The 21537-nt window shown below is 41.3% G+C and overlaps 1 protein-coding gene across 1 annotated transcript in view; it reads right to left on the reverse strand.

Moving 5' to 3' along the window:
* The window catches only part of LOC117248417 (protocadherin-15-like), a 335851-nt gene that overhangs the window by 150566 nt on the left and 163748 nt on the right, over positions 1-21537 (reverse strand). Inside the window, exons 6-12 of the mRNA XM_033613476.2 lie at positions 20578-20738; positions 16569-16724; positions 12162-12281; positions 11924-12034; positions 9601-9771; positions 2785-2893; positions 2513-2625 (exon numbers count right to left, since the gene is read on the reverse strand). Of these exons, the coding sequence (XP_033469367.2) occupies positions 2513-2625; positions 2785-2893; positions 9601-9771; positions 11924-12034; positions 12162-12281; positions 16569-16724; positions 20578-20738 (941 nt within the window). The remainder of the gene's footprint in view (positions 1-2512; positions 2626-2784; positions 2894-9600; positions 9772-11923; positions 12035-12161; positions 12282-16568; positions 16725-20577; positions 20739-21537) is intronic.

The following is a 21537-nucleotide window of genomic DNA, read 5'->3' on the forward strand; positions in this document are numbered from 1 at the left end:
AGTGAGGTTCAGATTGCTGAATCAGGTAACAGTCCCAAACAAATCCCACCACATGAAGTCAATATACTTCCTACATCTATAAACTACTGCAAAAACACTAGAAGATGCAGTGTAATTGGACATAATAAATGTTACACAGCTTACACATGAATTCCCAGGGCTGTACACTCTCACAAAAATGCATGAGTGAAATGTTGACTCACCTGCATCCAAAACCAGTTTGTATTTGTGTCACGTACAGTGGGAACACGCACCAAACTGTATCGCACAATCACCAGAATGTAAACATCCCTTCCCCTTCATTTCCCAGCACAGTTGGCGGGTGACACGACTGCTAAAGGAGCTCAGTGCACTACCACAAACCAAAATGTGTGTGTTGTCCCAGCTACTCAAACTGTACAAAAACCTATAGAAGCTGTACTTTACCCTAAGTTGTGCCTGACACCAGCCCAGTAAGACAAACCTAAACGAATGTGGTCTCGTCAGGCTGTCACAGCTATCCCAAGCACATATGTCACTATTGGCTCCCACACTTGGATGCTTCAGAAACATTAAGGCTTTAAAAATACAGATGGAGAGGGGGAGTGAGGTGACATCAGTTTAAGCCATGACCTGGAACTAATTCTGCACATTAGCTCGATTTCACTGGGCTTGTGTTTCAGAGCGCCGATTGTGACAGAGGAATAAAGTTCTACTGCTAAATGGTAAAGTGTGGGGGCCAAAAAAAACTCTCAGTTTTGTGTTTATTGGCTTGTGTGTATTCCCTATCACTGCAGACCCCTTCTATACACTTTTGAAGTTTTGGCACATCAAGTTGAGTTTCACTCCAGTTCATGTTTTTATTGGTATCGCAATGTTATGCCAGACTATCTCTCCCAAACATCTTCTACCTTTTTCCCTTATCTGAGCGATAATAAAGAACACCCACACGGCGCTGACCCAAAGATCCAATCTGCTCGCACAAACACCTGAGGGAAAAGTGCTGTCATTGACAGACAAAGTGTGTGTCTGGATGTTCTCTCCTTTTTTTTCCTCGACGTCCACATACACACATTTTTGTCTGAGATAGAAAAGACGGGGTGTAGGATTACAGTGTTCCCTGGTGATTTCGCTCTTTAGCGGTGTCCCTATTTCAGGGAGGCAGTGCTAAATGACCTGCGTTCCACTGCTACAACACACATGCCTGCAGGAGATTCACTACTGGCAAAAGTCAAGTCTTTATCAGTCTTGATTCCCCTGTCCTGACTCCATCATCTTTAAAGTGTCATACTGCATCTATTTGCTTTCTTTTTTCTCTTTAACCAGACTCTTTCTATCCATCTCCACCTGCCTTTGTCACTTGTCTTCATTCCACCCCAGTCATCCTGGTGGATATGGCTCTATCAACATCAATCATGACTTCTGAAGAACAATAGATGTGTTTTTCTAAAATTTTCTCAAGATGCTGCAGCTCACTCCACCACAGGCTTTTTTCCCCTCTCCTAAAGCATTATCTATGTACACCACATACTGTGCTGCATCAGAGCACTCTCAAGATACCAAAGTCTAATTCTCACTTCCCTGCCCCTTGGAGTCCTTGAGCAATAGTTTCTCCCCCTCTCTATGAGTCAGGTAGATAAGGCTCCTACAGTACCATCCTTCACACTTCCCTCTATCTTGGTGTTTTCCTGCTCCCCCTTTGAACTGTCTCCCTTCCCCTAGCTATGCACAATCCTCCTGAAGACATGCAAAATGCCTCTCACATGATCAATCTCGCCTCGCCTTCTCCCTCTCGTGGAAATCAGCTCTTCTTCTCATCTCTTTGCTCCCCAGCTATCCCGGTAAACAGCAGGTTACACAGCGCTTAGAGGTGTCTAGAGGTTAGTGATGGGTGGCTGGAAAGTTCATCTGCACTTGTGCTCTGCAGCAGCAGCACTGAGGCAATCCCTGACTCTGCTCGAAATTAGGATTCATGAGAGCGCAGCAACCTGTCCTCCTGCTAAGTCCATAAATCATAAAATCTTTTTCACCCTCATCTCCAAAGCAGTTAAAGATAAGGTTAATGGCCTTCAGGACTGAGGTTATCTAGGTGGAGTGGGTATGGGTGCATGCTTAAGTTATCGAGATATGAGTTAAACTTGATGTGACACAAGCACATTAAAGATATGAGTACAGAATTGTTTCATAAAACTTTGTTGACCTAAAGTGGAGGCAGCAGGATAATCAATATTTTACCTTGGGCTGTACCCTGATAAGACCGCAAGTTCCATCTGGTTCAGTAAATACATATTTCTTTCATATTTTGGGCAATGGGTTTCCATGACTTAAAACCAAGTTTTATTTTGCGATTTCTGTCCGAGCATGAACGGTATGCATAATAAATGAACCACAGTAAATCTCAAGTAGATTTGCACTCAACAGTGTTTCTGTGGCGGGTTTAGTTACAATCAAAGTCACACAGTAAGCTTTGCCATCAGTAAAAGTGACTGTAACTTTTTACACAGTAAAACTGATTCTGAGCTGTATTATTTACCTTGATGATGAGCGTGAACCTTTGATACAAGTCCCTGCTGATTGGCTGCAGAACACGCAGCTCTGCAGTAGTTCTGTTCAAGGTGAAATACTCCGGATATGTCGCTGGATGACCTGCAATAATGAAGAAGAACACTGACAGGTTTGGACTCGGATCACCTTACGAAAACATCAGAAACACCAGGACGAACATTCAGAAGTCGAATCATGACAAGCCGACAACGCCAAATACATTAAATGTGTACAATCAGTCAAGATACATGATGGACCTACCGACCAGGATGTAGTAAAGAATATTAGGTCTGTCTGATGGGGGCTGTATGTTTCTGTCCATGTCCACAGCCCGGATCGCAGGGGTCACATTCAGTGGGTTCAGTTTGCTCTGCAACAAGGGGAGGGAGGGAGGGAGGGAGGGAGGGGGAGTCAAGTCAACAACACAGCGACACAATCAAATGCAAATCTGTTTGTTTTCTGTTGACTGTGTAGTTGTATCCTATAGTCGCACAGATATTGTCTCCTAAAATAACATTGAGTGCATCATTATGCAAAGACAGGAATTTTGGTGTCTTATGAAGTGGAAAATTCCACTTAGAAAGGATATCATCAGCTCTGGAAAACATATTGTGCGTGCAGTATATCAGTATGGCTGCTGTATAATTTTATGCATTGTGTTGTATCTCACTTTAAATTGTGCTCCCCCAGATAAAAACAGCTCTATAGAGAAGTTGCCCTGAACTCTTTCCCTGGCTCATTAAACTGTTTTATGCTTTTGAAGGGGATGGGAGAGCGATTGGGCATTCTTAAAGACTGAATATTAGGACTTGAAAAAAGAAAAGACAATAATACAAATAATTACAGCCTTGCAGTTGTATGCCTCCACCAATCAGTCAAGTTGCAGTTTACATCCATGCCTGTCCAGACAATGATCAATGGACAATTGTCCAGACAATGCAGACAGCTACAATATCGAAAACTGGATACTTTGCAGACATCTCCAATCTGGCAGCACAGACGATCTATACAGTTACCACAGTTTCAAGTTTGTCACCCAAGATAGTGTCATCACTTTCCGTATCTGACCAAATGTCTCCCCTTCTGTTTCTGAGTTCTGAGGTTGAGAAGTGGCCAGAAAAGTGTTTAAGCAGAACATTATGGCATCACAGTGAAGCTGACCTTGAAACTTTTGGATATAAAATGTCATCACTTCATTATTTTATCCTGTTAGACATTTGTGAGCAATTTTGTCACATTATTAATTCTTTAATGGCCAAAAAACTTGTTTTGTGAGGTCACAGTGGCCTTGATCTCTGAACACCACCCTAATCACTGAATTGCTGGGTCCAAGTGAATGTTTGTACCAAATTTGAAGAAATTCCCTCAAGGTGTTCCTGAGATGTCACGTTCCCGAGAATGAGACTGGCGCAGGGTCACAGTGACCTTGGCCTTTGAGCTCCACAATCTAATCCATGGGTCTTTAACGGGGGTCAGCGACCACAAGGGGGTCCTCAGAGTTGCTGCAGGGTAGGACGCTAAATTATTGTTTGATAAATAAAAATGTTCCCCCAAAATTAAAATAAGTCTGAAAATACACATTAATATGAATCCAATATATGAGCAAAGATAATGATTAATTAAAAAAACATTCAACTCACAGTACAAAACATTAATGATAGACTAACTGTTACCCTTGGATCCTTGTGCAATCATGTGGACTAGCTAATGTTTAATCACTGCGCTGCACATATCTAACAGTGAGGCCAGCTCTAACAGTTACTTAATATTGAAAGACTGACCCATTGGCTATATCAAAATTATTATTACAAGCATACAGACATTGTTGTGAGTCACAAGGGATCATTTTGTAACTTATCAAGCAAGAGACTAAGGCCCAATCCCAGTACCCCCCCTTGTCCACTACCCCTTAGCCCTTGGCCTTACCCCTAGCCATTGCCCACGACCCCTTGGCCCTCGAAATGAAGCAACAAGGGGTAGGGGTTGAAATCTTTCCCTGGGAATTGGAACACCACTCACTACGTCACCGCGTAGATTACATTCACGCATATATAACTATTTTAAACAGGAAGCTGCAAGCCATCTACATTTCCAACCGGCATCTACAATGGAGTCTCCAGTTGAGTTCATCCTACCGCCCGCGTTTGCTGTATTCATCATGCTTTGTTTGATGAACAACAGATGACAGGGGACTTCTGCTAGCTAGCTAGCTAGCTAACCAGCTAACATTACGAGGCAGCATTGTTATACTAGCTGGCGTGTTATCGTAATGTGAAAAATCCGACAATTTTGCAGAACAGGACAGATGACAGACGCCAGATAGTGCGAGCTAGCTAGCTAGCTTACAAGCAACCTGACAACGGTAACGTTAGCTATGTATGAACTTTTCCCCCCGTCTCTTGCTCGGTGGTAGCCATGGCAACGTCTACCCCTCCCTGGCAGGTCAGCATCTGAAATCCCCCGCTCCGAAGGGCTAGTTTCATACCCACTACCCCTCGTTATGCCCCCTACCCCTACACACAAAAAGGACATCCCTACCCCTCGCGGGAACACACAAATGTAGGGGTAGGGCCAAGGGGGGTATTGGGACTAGCCCCGACTTCCTTGTCCAGCTCAGAAACCACTAGCGAAAGTGCAGAGGGGAAGGCTAACGCACCTAGTCATGCCATAACCGCTGCTGACTTAGCAGATACAAGCAAATACCAAAAATATTCTGACAATTTTTTCAAGTGCGACTCAGAATATATGTAGTAAGGGGTCCCTGCTTTGTCTCTCCTTCAGCTAAAGGGTCCTTGGCCTAAAAGACCCTGAAGCCCCCGATCTAATCAGTTCATCCTTGACTCCAAATTTCATGGAAATTCTTGCCAGGCGTTGTTGAGATACCGCCTTCAAGAGAATGGGACGAACAAACAAACAGATGGCCAACCTAAAAACATAATGCCTCAGGCCACAGCTGTCATCGGCACGGAGACATGAAATAATAGCTCTGATATCTAATTAAAGAACCACATTCCTGATGTAGGCCAGTGCCTTCGCAGTCATAATCCATAGCAAACTGGACAATTATTAGGATATTTAATTAATGAGCCAGTGCTATTAGATCTATTTCTCATCAGCCTGTTTCTAAATATGCCTAATAGAGCTGCACATCAAGGCTAATCTGTTTGTGGTGCTGTAGGCTACTTTTCCTGCTCATGCATACTCAGACATCATCAGCACTAATTACCCGGCTCTACCTCGACACTTTCGCAACAACATATGGCTAAGTGGGAATATGTTTAGCACATCACATTTAAGAATACCTCTCCTCATGCACAATGCCTCCATATGGCTGATACAGTATCTGTGACTATGCTGAGAGGCCTGTGCTAAACTTCCTTAGCGTAGACAGGCACATGGCTAACAGCTCTCTGGCAGGAAGAATCCCTCCCTGAGGGGGTATATTTATATCCCTCAGCTCTGAAGTAATCCTTACACCCCTCCCTAACCAGCCCTCTCGCTTTTACAATGTCTGGAGGTGCGCTAAATCAAATCCCCCTAGCTCTGCACAATGATGATTAGCTATAATACCCTCCTCCAGCAGTCATTATCCGGGGGACTCCAGAGCCTACATTATATCCCCCCAGGGCAAAAAATAAATACAGATCAACTTAATAATGCCTGTCTAGCCATTGTGATTAATTACAATACAGTCATCAATTATGAGAAGACAAATCTCCCCGTGGACAGACATGTTAGCATAATGGTTACACTGCAGAATGGAGAAAAATCAAAGACCAGCAAAAAACTGACTGAAAATTGCATAGCTGATGTAGGCCATTCCTTAAAAACTGTTATGAAATTAAATTGCACACTGCTTAAGGAGAGTAAAAGAACGAACATAGGAGGTAAATGTAATGAAACAGACTCAATACACACTGACAATATTCCTAAATGTGTAAGAAACAACCTATTGAGAGAGATGTCACTGTAGAGTAAAGGAGAACGTGCCATCACTGTAACATCAGACCTCATTGGTATGAAGCTTTGGCATGATGAAACCATGCAATGTTCAGAAGGGAAAAAGCAATAAGACAGGGAGAAAGGCCAACATTTTCTCACACCAATGAAAAAAGCTTTGGTGTGTGCAGCCGGTGCTCCCAGGTCCTGCATACTTAGCAGTCTGCAAACCTTTTATCATAAATTATACATTACATGGGCAAACTCTGAATTGAAAGTCTGGACAAACAACTGTGACTCACTATGGCAGCTTCCCCTTAACCACAGCTACAGACACACACGCACACACACGATAAGTATAGATTGCATACAATTTTTTTAATACTCCCTCTCTCCCTCCAGGCATCAATCTACAACATTTGATTTTCTCAACCAATCTATGGAGCTCCCGTTGTGACATTATTGCAGGCTTTTGTGTTATTTAATCCCTCTCTCAGTTCAGTTCAATTCACTTCAACTCTCCTGTTCAAAATATGTCAAGCCAGTACACTTAACCCACACTCGATGCAGCCTTTTCCCATAACTGCTTCAGCAGCATTCTCAGATATGTGTATACAATAATTTCATCACGCTTCACTTGGTGGTGCCAATGAAACTATAAATTGGGCTGCCAAGCTACAATTAACAAAAACAATAAAAGAACTTGGCACTTATTTGTAGAGCAGTTCCATGTATTAAAAAACTGAAATGCTTTGACATAAAAGTAATTTTTTACATTAATAATATACTGCCTAAAACAGAGAAAAAATATACTGGCAGGTCGACAAAATAAAAGACTTTTTGTTGATCGAGAGCGAAAACACAGACAAGAATATTCACACCTTTGGGCAATTTGGAGTTTCCAATTCACACCTATACAGTGCCTTTGGACTGTTGGAGGGAACTGGAGCAGTCAGAGGAGACCCATGTGATGATGCGGAAAACATACAAGCTTCACACACAAAGGAGCCGGGCTAAGATTCAAACGTTCCTACTCTAAGGACAACACGATGCCAACCTCAATTCAGTCAAGTCCAGTAAATCCAATCAAATCCAATCCAGACTACTCCAGTCCAATCCAATTCAATTCAGTTCAATACAGTCCACTCTCGTCTAGTCTAGACTGCTGATGAGGACTGTGTTACACTGTTGTAACCCCCAGAACAAGCAAGTAAGAGTTGAGATTGTTTTGTCAGCCTCTGTTTCCAAGATCAAGAATAAACAGGCTCAACTTTTATGAGGAGTCCTAGACCAGGGCTGCCTCCTAATAGTTGACCAAATGGTACCAGAAAGGAGCTGCGCCTTGTCAAAATGAATTCAGTGAATTTAATTTGAAAAGACAGACACAGGAGGTATTTACTCAGCAGTCAGACAGGAGTCACATTAACTTCCAGGGCTGGTACCTGCGGTAATCCACAGGCTAGTTAATAACACGTCGGGCAGGAAATCCAAAGTGTGGGATCATTTTGAGAAGATGAAGAACGAACCCAAGGTGATATGTAAACTCATCTTCATTGGTCGACTACAAACATGACGTATCATCTGAAACATGGAAGTAGCTACATGCCCATTAGCCACTTAGCACAATCATTACTGCTTTGCCAACAGCGTCATTAACAGGCGGCTCGCTCAGTGTGTGATGTGCACTTGTAGATAAAATATAGGCCTATATTAATGAAGGTTCATTAGTACGGTTTTGTATTTCTCTGTAATGTAGCACAGTGTTAACAATGTTACTGATATTATTCCTTCTCACACCTTCAACTCAAACCATTGTGTTGCCCCACCCAAAATATATAAACTAAAAATTAAATTAATGTCACAAACACGCTGGCAACTAGTCAACTAATGGCCCTAAATGATGACTACTGGTTGACCAGGAAAATTCTTAGTTGGGGGCAGCCCTATCCAAGACATCCTCTGAATCATGAAAAGTTAATACTTTTCTATTTCGATGGCAACTGTTCAGACTCCATCTACTGATGAGGATCATGTGATATGATCAAAAGCTCCAGAACAGTATTAAATGAACCTTAAAGTGAGATTGTTTTGTAAAGCAATACTTCACCCACAAAATGATCATTTGTCTGTATCAATTAGTCATGCCCTTTTACCTTGAAAATGTGAAAACAACTTTTTTTTTCCATGCATGCCTCCATGGAAACAGTTCATTTTATTTTACTGATACTCCGAGCACCAGAGAAGACCTTATTTCATTCAGATTTACAGGCATCTCAAAAAACAAGTGGTGACTTTCTTTCTCTGAAGCTGTCATAAAGTCAGAATATGTGTCCAGAATATGTTGATTGTATTTCCCGTCTTAGTTGAGCAACAGTTTCATGTAAAGGAATTAAAGGTCCAATATGGACGCCTGTCCCAAATATAGGTCTGTTAAGTTCAGTGATTTAAGCAAATAATAACAATAAGGACACAATAGCCTAAATCTTATTTATCCAGTCATATGTTCAAAACCTCTCAGATACATGCATTTTCACTGGTCTAATCCGATACCATAATTCAGTACAGTCCAACCTTTTCATGCACAGAAATACACAGTAGATATACATTTCTTTAGAAATAGATCAACTGTTTACAGATAACATACATATACATACATATAATTTCTGTTGGTGCACCACCTCAGACTCTTTATCTCAGCTGCCACACCATCTCCCTCTCTATTTTTCTTGCCTCTATGAATTCCAGTGGCGTTTGGCTGTCATCCCAGGTCAACTCAGCCTTCAGCTCTAATTGCTGGTCCAACAGACCAGAAAATGCCCCTGGAATTACCATGCTGAGACACAACAGCAAAGCTTACTCTGCCTCCAGGTGTGGAGGCAAAAACAAGGTGTAAGGGGACAATTAGGCTATTTAACAGGTGTAGCACGGTCAGACATTTAGCAGGGATATACATACGCAGCACAAATTTATCACATATCTGAATTATGTGGCACCATGCACACACAGGATGACAGATGAAAGCACAACCCGCATGCATGAAAACAGAAATATGCACATACTATTAAGAGGAGGAATTCTGTGAAAATGACCTTGTGGAGCAGCAGCGTGTTCACACTTTCCTGTCTGCCTGGTTCTTACCGGTTCAGTGAATTCAGGGATGGCAACACGATAAGTGAGGGGGTTGCAGTCGCGGGTGTTGTTCACCAAAATGCAAGGCAGGAACATGGGGCCCAGGTCGTCCCCATCCAGAACATCCACAGTCAGAGTTGTAGTAGCTGTTCGCCTGTTAGGTGGGTACGGAGCTCGGTCCTGAAGGATGAACAAACGATTTCAATTCAAACCTTCCATCTCCCAGATGAACTGTTGCGTTGTGCACTGTGGCTACACACTGCTCTGGCTTAAATCAATATACCATGTTAAATTATGACAGATCTCTGAAGCTGTTCAGCATATATTTCAGGGGTGGGCGTTATGGAAGCTCACAGACAGCATTAATTCTGTTTTTATTCTTCGTTTGTTTGGTTGAAGGAAAGGGCACTGGAACATATTTTCTTATGCTTCACATTGAACATTATTAAAATATTTTTTGCAGTAAAAATATAAATAATTTTACTGTGTGATCACAACAATAAATGCTACAAAACAACAACCTTAATGCAATATGGAAAATTTATGTCAAAAAGATAGACAAATAAACAATTTAAAAGTTGGCTTTAAGGAACAATTTAAGAAAAACATTCTAACAAATGGTTTGTTGACTACAATATTTTTACATTATAAAAGTATATCCTTTGTAGAGAGCTTGTCAACTTGAACTCCGGTTTTAAGGCTCCCTCTTGTCCATGTACTTGAATAGAGAAGATGTTATGATGCAAACAACATGCCCAACATTTCTCAAACCAAATGGAACAGCACGTCTCCTCTGCATTCTACTAAACCTTTCCTTCTTAAGGAAATAATGCTTGGCAATAAAACATATCTTTTTAGCCGCTACCCTTAAAGAATTCCCCTTGTGGTGCTGTTGCTTCCCAGAGTGGTACCCTGAGAAGTGAACAGCACAGCACTTCAAAGACTGGCGCTGTTGGTGTAATTGAACTCTTGACACAAGCAGCGCAGAGTTCTAGTAAATACCATGTCTTCCTTCTTTCTCTACTGACGTCCTCTTGCAAGAGAAAATGAAATCTCCCTGAAGGACCTCTTGTCGGGCTAAAGGGTTGAAGTCTTTTGCTCCCTCATGCAGGAAATGGAGAGAATTGGAGACATGTTGTTGACTGCTGAATTATCATCTGTCCTGCAGTACTTCCATTTTAAAGTATAGAGTGTAATATCTGGCCACTGCTTGTTAGGATAATTAGTCAGTGATTTGAAAGTGAATATAATGATGTGAGATGCTTTTTTCTTCTAAAGAGAGATTCTGTATATCAAGACTCCTAGCTTTGAAAGCAGAAGGCTTTGAAACATCCAGAACTGTTTCTCTAGTTAAAGTCAAATTCTGGACCAGTGGCTTTGTGGTGACTCTTGGTCAACAGACATCGACTGCCTAATGGCTTCGGGTAAAGCCTGGAGAAAAAGCATACAACTGCCTTCACTGTAACTCTAGTGGCATCATTAGGAGTGCTTGTTTTACAGTATTTTCTTAGATATGTAGCCCTGTGAAGAGTGTGAAGGAAAAGTCATGCCCTCAAGTAAAATATATAATTATACATCCATAATTACATCTGATATGCACAGCTGTTCCACTATAGGCTGCAGACAGTTTTCTTAGAATGCCTCAAAGACAGCTTCAATCAAGTAGCAATGAAACCTTGGACGGTTCAATCCTCTCATCTTAATATTGCTGACTGTGAGCAATCACTGAATTAGTATTAGTTAAGTGTGAGTTAAACAGCTTGTTTGTGTGATGTCCTTACACTGACTGCTTACTGAAAAATCTCTAATTGCGTCTTGTTAATATGTAAAAAAGGAACAAGAATCCCTTTTATGATTGGTGAAACTGAAAATGAAAAGGATGGTTTGCTGAATGATGAGTACATTAAAAAAAAAAAAAAAGAATATACACCAGATCTTGCTTTAAAGCTGCACTCAGGAATAGAAATTATGCAGTGTAAGGACTTGAATTCATTGAAGCAGCAAACATTCAAAACATCTGCCTCCTAAAACCCTAAAATAACCGAAAGGCTTGAAATACGGAAGAAACACAGTAACCCTCTTAGGCCAGGGAAAAAACAGGTCCTTGAGTGCTCCCATTCCACACTCCAAATGAAAATTTGTGAATACAGCTGCTGCTAGTGAATATAAAGCACATCCCGAGATATCTGTTTAGTGGCGGTGAAGAGTTCTTTACCCTCAAGGTCAAAGCTGAGGTAGACACACTCAATGAAATGTATAAAATCAAAGCCTATTTTTAACCTGTTGATACTGAATCAAAAGTGAATGTGCTTGTGCAGATTAGCTCACTTACATTGGCTTGGACCAAAACCAGGTAGCGAGTTCTCTCCTCATAGTTTAGCCTCTCTGCCAGAATAATGTGTCCTGAAAGGGTGTTTGCGACACTGACTGTGTTGTTAGATGCCTGAAAGAAAAACAAAGTCGATATAATAAGACAGAAAGAAAGGCGGATGGGAGCAATAAGTCTTGGTTGTTGAAGAAATTTACAATGGTGTAGAGGGTGTTTATCATGGCGTGACTTGTCCATATACCGGGTCATTGGGGTTGTAAAGGATGCCGTATTCTATATGTCCATTTGGCCCGTCGTCAATGTCCGTAGCTCCATTATTTCCTGAGAAGCCAGTGAAAATGGTGGTTCCAACTGGTGTGAGCTAGAGGAAAAATATGAGCAGGGAGAATGAAAAGTCAACAGCTCAAGCAGCCCCCTGTGAGTTTAACATCTACTTACAGCAGAGAGCCCATGCATATAGCTATTACTGTTGCCACTCCAGCCCATTAGTATACAAAAAGAAAAAAAGAAAATCAAAACGGGGAAATGTTGCAGTCAGCAGCAGTCTGAAGGCTTACGCACAGTGCTGACAGAATAATAAAAAGTAAGTATGAGAACCATTGCTGTTCCCCTGAGCCCTCAGCAAAAGTCCACAGGACCACGCAGTGGGCAGGAGGGCTTGTTCAGGGGAGAAGTTGACAGCAACGTAGAATGACTCACTATACTGCTGGGGCTGCTGCATATGGCTATGATAACCCACTGTGACAGGAATTCCAAACACGCGATGTACACAATGTGGGAGCAATGGAGATGAAAGTTGTTGCCCAGAACTCGGCAGGGAAATATAGTCTTAAAGTCTTAAAACACATAACTGTAAAGTCAGAAGATGCATTGTTTTAAATCAGGGCAGGTGATGCAGGTTTGTTTTGGAGGCAAAAAAGGTTGTCCTATCTGGTTCTCATAAGACTGGTACAGTGGCATGCAAAAGTCTGAGCACCCATGGTCGACATTTCCTTTACAGTGAATAGTCAAGTATGTAGAAGATGAACTGATCTCTACAAGGCAAGATGAAACATGCTTTCAACATTTTAAGCAAGATTATTTTTGTTTTGGACAATATTAGAGTGAAAAAAGAAAAGGAGTACCATGGAAAGGCACCCCAAGACACTCCAGCTTTCAGACAACTTAATTGGTTTGTTAGGGCTATGGCTTGTTCACAATCATTGTTAGGAAAGGCCAAGTAATACAAACTTCAAAGCTTATAAATACTCTGACTCCTGAAACCTTGTCCTGTCAATCAGCAGCCACGGGCTCCTCTAAACAGCTGCCTAGCACTCTGAAAACTAAAATAATTGATGCCCACAAAGCAGGAAAAGGCTTTAAGAAAATAGCAAAGTGTTTCAAGGTAACTGTTTCCTCAGCTCATACTGTAATTAAGAAATTGTGGTTAACAGGAACTGTCCATGTCAAGTTGAGTTCTGGAGGAACAAGAAGACTTTACAAGAGAGGCAAATCAAAACCCTCATCTGACTGCAAAAGACCTGCAGGAAGATTTAGCAGACTCTGAAGTGGTGGTGCATTGTTCTACTGTGCAGCGACACCTGAATAAATATGACCTTCATGGAAGAGTCATCAGAAGAAAACCTTTCTTGCATCCTCACCACAAAATTCAGCATTCGAACTTTAAAGCAAACACTGAAACAAGCCTGTTGCTTTTTGGTCTTATGGACTGATAAAGTTAAAATAGATCTTTTTGGACGCAATGTCAGAAGTTATTTTTTGGGAGAAAAAAGGGTGCAGAGTTTCATAAAAAAGCACAGGGGTGAATTGATCAGGCTTGTGTTGCAGCCAATGGAACAGGGAACATTTCATGGGTAGTGGGAAGAATGGATTCAGTTAAATTCCAGCAAGATCTGGAGGCCAAAATCATACCATCTTTAAAAAAAACTTAAGATGAAGAGAAGATGGCTTCTACAACAGGACAATGATCCTAAACACACCTCGAAATTCACAATGGACTACCTCAAGAAGTGCACCTGAAGGTTTTGCAGAGGCCCTCACAGTCCCTCGACCTAAACAGCATTGAAAATTTGTTGATAGACCTCAAAAGAGCAAGACGGCCAAGGAATCTCGCAGAATTAGAAACCGTTTGTAGGGCAATGGGCAAAAAACAAGAACTAAAAGACTCTTTGCTGGTTCCAAAAACTTTAGAGGCTGAGATACTTGCCAAAGGGGGCACTACCAAGCACTGACCATGCAGGGTGCCCCAACTCTTGCTTCAGGCCCTTTTCCTTTTTTTTTGTCATTTTAAAACTGTAAATGATTGAAATTAATTTTTTTTATCTTGCTCAAAATATTGAAGAAATGTGTCATCTTTAACATACTGTCATTTGGAAATCAGGTCATCTCCTACTTGCTTAACTGTTCACAGTAAATGAAATTTTGACCAGCGGCGCCCAAACTTTTGCATGAAACTAAATAACTCTTCTGACCCATAAGTTTGCATAAATACAGACTAGATTTACCAAATGTACAAACTTTAGAAAAAAAGAACAGATACTTTGACTGTTATATCTTATAGGGATGTTGTGCATTAAAATGCTATTCTAGTAACAGTGAGTGTGTTTACATGGGCATGAATAACCTCACTTGTGGAGCAATGAAGAAAGAAAGTTTTTTGGTAATGAAAGAGGCTGTGTATTCTCATCCACTGATCCCTTTCCTACGCAGTGATAGTGACATTGACAGTCTGGCACGGGTGTAGATGACAGTAATATAAGAGAAGTGTAACATAAGCTCCTTTCAAGAATAATGTTAGCTTAGTATAGAGTTCGTGCTGAGAGACAGAGAGAAAGAGGGAGACGGAGGTCAGTGTTCAGAGCAGACAGCTGTTGGTGATCAGAGCAGTGAAGGAATTAGCAGTTAGGCTGTCAAGTGGTGGTAAATGTACAATGAAGTGTCTCATATTTTCTGTTGCTCTCATCTCCCATTGCTCATTTGTTTTTGTAAGCATCACAGGTACCTGTGCAATCCGACCACAGTACTCAGTAACTGGGAAACGAGTATTTTTTCATGTATAGAGAGAAAACACACAACACAATTTCTCTGTGCTCATTAAACATCCATCCATTTTCATCCACTATCCAGGGCCGGGTCGCAGGGGCAGCAGGCCAAGCAAGGCACCCCAGACGTCCCTCTCCCCAGCGATGCTTTCCAGCTCTTCCTGGGGGACCCCAAGGTGTTCCAAGACAAGATGAGATATGTAATCCCTCCAGCATGGTCTGGTTCTACCCTGGGGGCTTCTACCAGTGGGTCGTGCCTGGAACACCTCTAACGGAAGGCACCCAGGAGGCATCCTGATCAGATGCCCGAACCACCCCTTATCGAAAGGGGTCATCCCTTTTGATGCGAAGGAGCAGCATCCCTACTCCGAGCTCCCTCCAGATGGCTGTGCTCCTCACCCCATCTCTACCCAGGTCTAGGACTGTGACTAACGATTATTTTCATTGTCGACTAATCTGTCAATTATTTCTTTGGTTAGTCGACAAATCATTTTATCGAAAAATGTCTTAAAATGTTAAAAAATGTCTACACCAAACCCTGTGTCTGTCTCTCCCAAACCCCAAATTATGTCATCTAATGTCTTGTTTGGTACTCACGCCAAAGCGTTTTAGTTCAACGTCATGGGAGAGTATGTAAAGCTGCCAATATTTCAACGTTAGAAGCTGCAATAAGAGTATTTTGGAGTACTTTATAGTACTTTTCTACAAAAAATGACTCAAACCGATTAGTCAACTACTAAAATAGTCACCGATTATTTTAATAGTCGATTAGTCATCGATTAGTCGACTAATCGTTGCAGCCCTACCCAGGTCATAATCATATTTGGGGTAATTGGCACCTTAATGTGGTGGAGGGGTTTGCACATCCCTGCGATCCTAGGAGTTGTGTTGTCCAAGGCTAAAAGCACGTAGTAGTCTCTCAAGGTCAAGTGGTCCCACTTTCAAGAGGACTTCGATGATGTGGCATATTTAGACTATGAATACCTCGATCGGTATGGAGACACCAGGGCCACCACCCTATGGGCCCACCACCCACAAGGACAGGAATCAGGGTCAGGTGCCGTGTGTGCCAAGCAGCAAGCAGGGGCCAGGCACCAGCCATGCTGATCCCTGGTGTCGCAGACTGGCTCATAAACAGGTAATCATTGTAAACACACTCAATGTTGGAAAAATATATTGTACAGAAATGTGGTAAAAGATATTTAACTTTAAATATCAAAACTGAGACCCAACAATAATGTGTACTTTACTAGAAGAAGAAGTTTCTCAACAATATTTGAACAGTTGGCACCAGTGGGCTCAGATTCAAAGCAATTCTATGCTGGATTTGAGAGCTCTGGTGACCCCACTGGTACTGTCAAAAAATGATTCTGTGGCAGACAGTAACCCATGACACTGTGCCCTCCTTTTGTGGAACCAACTCAGGGACACTGTGATGAATGGGCTGAACCCAACACATAGACCACACCAATTTTCTCTAGGATTGGCTCATTTTTTAAAGCTAACAAAAACTTGTGCAATCGGAAAAATTCAAAAGAAGCTGAAGGAAACATTGAAATTTGGCACAAATGTGTTGAGTTACAAATCCTGCAAGGTCGCTCCCTTACCTCGTTCACTGCAACATAGTAGCGTGGCTGCTGAAACCGAGGGGTGTTGTCATTCCTGTCCCTCACAACGATCCGTACCTCGTGCAAAATGACAGTACCGACCAGCTCGTTGGTGCACTGGACCTGAACCACAATGGTGGTGATGTAGTTGGGAGGCTGAGAGAAAGAGAAGGACAGGTTATTGACGTACAATGAAAGTGGTTATTTATGTTCTAATGTCCTGTCTTCAAACATACAGACCTGCACTTGACCTGAGTCATAATATGCAATTGCATATAAGTGTATTATTGTTTTCTGGAGAACAATATTTGTCTGAGATGGTAAAATAAGAGCTGCACCGACCTTCATGGGTTTCAGGTACCTACAATGAACAAGCTATCGAAACAATACAGCAAATAAACAATGGGCACGAATGATGCTCGAAGTAATGAGAAAGAGGTGAAAGAGGCTTTGATAAAAACATGTTTACCAGCATCCGCCAGGGTTGAACCAATTCACTTAAATCACCGTATGTTTTGGTGAACAGTATTCTAACACTGATTTTATCCTGACTGAGTCTACCAAAGTCTGGATGAAATATCCAAACAAAACTGCCCTTCAGTCTTGTTAATCACGTTGCCTGGGTAGTATTAGTACAAACAAATCACTGCTATTGTGTTTGTTAATTTCAAGCTGGACTGCGTAGTCTGATTTTGCTTTTTGAATATTACATGTAATAAATTATTAAAATGTCTGATCAAACAGAGAGCTGCAAGCCTTGTGCCATGTTCTGTTTAAAATGTATATTGGACAACAGCAGCTTGTCTCCTTGCCACCGCTACTTGTCAGATATCCTCTGAATTTAGAAACAGTAGTGATGTAATGCAGCCTGGTTAGCGTCTCCCTCCTCCTCTCTCCTTCTCACTCGCAGGGGTTTGACTCCCATGTGCTCCTCGAGTATTGTCATGTCTCCTGTTAATTGGCCATAATTTCGGCGATTTCCCATTAGCAGCTTTATGTATAGCTCCCTCCCTATAGTGCCTAACCGCACACGTCAAATACAGCCTCTTTCCCACAGCAGTCACAACACTTAACACCCAGTGCTCCCTACACCTCATATCCTATACTGTACCACTTAGACTGATCTGTATTCACTGCAGGTTCTCTGGATACCCTCGAGAACTGAACACATTACATACAGACGTAGAGACAGCGTCTGCATTTATTCATTCACTTACTATTCAGTATTTAGCGCTATGAGTGAATTATCATGCTACACTGAGACCACTGACCGCTAACTCAGTTTGTAGCAAAACAACAGTTAAAAAAACCCCATCATGAATAAAAATGTGTTATTAAACAAGGAGCAATGGGGAAATAGTGGTGATTAAACGGTTACTGTAACAACAACTGGTCAGAATCAAGATTAATTGCCTTATTGTATTGGTAATTTTGACATGATTGCTATTATCTTATCTTATACTATATAATGACGAAAACTCTGTGTGTGTGTGTCTGTTCCACGTTTTTCTCCTCACTGACTTGGTCAATCCATGTGAAATTTGGCACAGTGGTAGAGGGTCATGGGAGGATGCGAATGAAGCAATATTACATCAATTGGCCAAAGGGCGGCGCTATAGCAACAGATTGAAATTGCAAACTTGAATGGGCATATCTCATGCCCCGTATGTCGTAGAGACATGAAACTTTGCACAGAGATGCCTCTCCTCATGAGGAACAAAGTTGCCCCAAGAACCCATAACTTCCAGTTCTATAGATTTTCCGCCATTTTGAATTTTTTGAAAAACACTTCAAATCGATCTCTTCCTAGGAAGTTTGACCGATCTGCATGAAACTCGGTGAACATAATCTAAGGACCAATATCTAAAGTTCCCTCTTGGCAAAAGTTGGAAAACTTACTAAAACTGAGCTTCTATAAGGCAATGAATATTGCGGAGGGCGTGGCTCATCACATAAAGGTGTATAACATCTCAAGGGTTTCACTGATCACCACGCAACTTTGTAGGCATATGACCACATATAATCTGAGGGGACCCCTCCATTATTGACCCCATCAAACAAAATGGGGGCGCTAGAAAGTTAATTTCTTATCTAGGCCTAACCGCCATATGGATTTTTACTAAACTTGGTAGATATGTAGAACAGGACGCCTCAAGGTGACTGGAGAAATTTAACTCTAATTGGCAACTGGGTGGTGCTATAACAACAGAAAAATGCTTAAAAATGGCTAAAATGTGACCAATCGCTTTGGCTCCCCCTGTGGCCCAATGTTTTTTCTTCTAATTTTTGGTATGACTAAGTCATGGTATGGTAAGCTACCAATGGGTATGGACTAGTCAGTCAAATTTGCAAAATGCTAATCTAGGCTATCTCACGTGACAAGTTTAATTTATCACCTTCCTTATATGTTCACTGTTTGTAAGCATGAAAGATGACAAAGAACTGCAAAAAAGGGCAAAGTGACAGTGCAAGACAAAAAGAGTATCCTGGTTATGTCTTGTGCATGTATACACCATATCCTGAAATGTTTCCCTTATAACTGTAAAGGTCTGGTGGCCCCTGCCACGCCAAAAAAAACTTTTTTTAATGCCAAAAATATAGATAACATTTACTAACCATTATGACGCTTCCCCTATATTCATCCTGCAGCAGCTGCATCATGTTAACTGTTGCAGTGCAGTGCTCTGAGTACATGAATGAGGTGAAGAGACAAAGTGTCTGTGGTTAGTTCATGTTGTAAACAACATGCTAAAGTGCTGATTGATTCATTTTCCATGTTTTTAGGTGAGCTACACCAAGGAGTACTAAAACAGATTGGTGATGCTGTTTTGCCCTCACTGTTCTCCATGCTGATAAAAACTCAACTCCCTGCATTTGGTACTGGTGTTCTTCACCACTGTTTTGGAAGAAGGAAAAAATGAGAGTACTAGGCAAACTAGCTTTAAAGGTGACGCATTTTCTTTATAAAAAGTGCTCTGCAGTGGATCTAATTGATGCTGATATGAAGGATTTTGCCAGGACAAAGCAGTCAGACTAGGGCAGGGGTAGGCAACCCGCAGCTCTGGAGCCACGAGGCACTTAAGCTCCTCTCAAGAGGCTCTATGTGACTTTGACAAAAATCTAGTGTATATGGAAATTAATTCTTTTTTTTTCTTTTTTTTTGACATTTTAATTTTAATTTTTCATTGGTGTAGGCCTAAAGTGATTCTTACATTTTTCCAGTTGTAAAAATATGTAGTCTTTAAACATTCTGTCAACTAAAGTGTGTGTGGTACATTTACACCCTGGTGCCTTCTCCTAAATTTTGGCGAACATAAATAGCGGTGGCCAGTTAGCGGTGGAGTCTCCCTCACTAGGCTAGCTATTGATTCCTGCTGACCCCTGGCCTAGAGGAAACACTGTCCTGCATCACCCTGTATCCTGCTTTAAAGAAACCTTGACATGCTAGCTGGAGCAGTCTTAAGAAACCAGGATTTTGTGGCAAGTTAGCATCTCGTCAAGGTTTCTGATCATCCTCTGCCCATGCGTGCAGGTGCTTATTCAAGTTATGTGGTAGTTTGTCAGTAAATCAACAAATATGAGGGTAAATGATGTATTGATGACCCAATAGCTGAAAAAAGGTTGGCTTACGTAAAGAAATTCAGATCATAAATTGTATTGCATTGGAAAAGCTAAATGAAGAAGAGTCCAGATAGCCGAAAACTAAAATGTGTTCATTCTCAACTGGATCAGAAATGAGTGGCTAACACTCAGTCAGGGATCAGACTAACGTTGTAATCGTATAAACAAAAATATGACAGACCTGTGTCTCGTGTTCTCATGTTGTAAGGCACAAACTAAATGCTCTGACGTCCGAAGAAAACTGATGACTATTCATGAGCTACTTCCTGTGATACAGCTGCTTTTCTTCTCCATATTATGAGCACAATAAGTTAAAACAATTTCAAACCTCTTTTGAAAATTTTCCTAGTTTCTCACCACAGATCACCATCTTTAGTCCTGTACTCACGTCTCTGTCCAGAACGCGGCCGGTGCTGTTGAGGTAGAGCCTCTGTCTTGCTGGTTCCAGTATCACCCAGTAGTTGTAGTTGTCCAGCAACGTCAACGAGATGGTTCTGCCTGGGTCTTGGGCGCGGCCATTTATCTGCATATTTTCCACCAAAACTGTACCTGGAAAGCCAGAGCACGCTTCAATTAATAAATGGCTCTCTTGTTGAAGGCCATTCACCATCACCATTTTATTCCAACAGTTTGTTATTAAATCAGTTTGGTGGTGGAAAATAAATGAAACATTAAGTGATTTTTCAAACGTCCTGTTACCCATTGACAAAATGTTTTGTTGTGGTAAAGTCACGCTAAAAATCAAATACACTGGATAATGAAGGTCATATTGCTCCAACAATCAGCTCAGTTGAAAAGAAATAAAAAAAGAGGAGCACAATTTTCTTAAATAATGACCCCCTGAAGCTTCTTTGAATCAAGGTTTTACAGTATCTGAGACAGTTGCATTAGTCTTTTAACTTGTTTTTTATTATTTCCAAATAAAAAATAAGATGATTTTTAAAACATACTCCCACGCTGACCATTCAACAACCCCAGAAGACTTTGGAAATAATGCCACAGATCTGTCTAGACTATTCAAATAGGCAAATCTTTAAAAATTGATAATTATCATCCTTGAGGGCACCGATACTTCTGGGTTATATTCCACAGCTTTTAATCAGTGACTGATTAAACTTTGCCACAGCAGCCCTCTGGGACAGCCCTCTAAAAGCCTGTTAAATCTGAGGATTGTTTGACTCCTAAATGTCACATTTAGTGGATTTATAAAATAATTGGTGGTTCACTGAAAGAAAGAAAAAAGAGGAAAATCCAGAGGAGCAGTGATGAGGTATTTCAATTGGGATCAGTGGTGTAAAAAAAAAAAAAAAAAAAAAATCATACTTTAGGGGATACTCTACTGATTTTC

This window comes from Epinephelus lanceolatus, chromosome 17 (assembly GCF_041903045.1).
Source record: "Epinephelus lanceolatus isolate andai-2023 chromosome 17, ASM4190304v1, whole genome shotgun sequence".
NCBI classification, from domain to species: Eukaryota; Metazoa; Chordata; class Actinopteri; order Perciformes; family Serranidae; genus Epinephelus; species Epinephelus lanceolatus.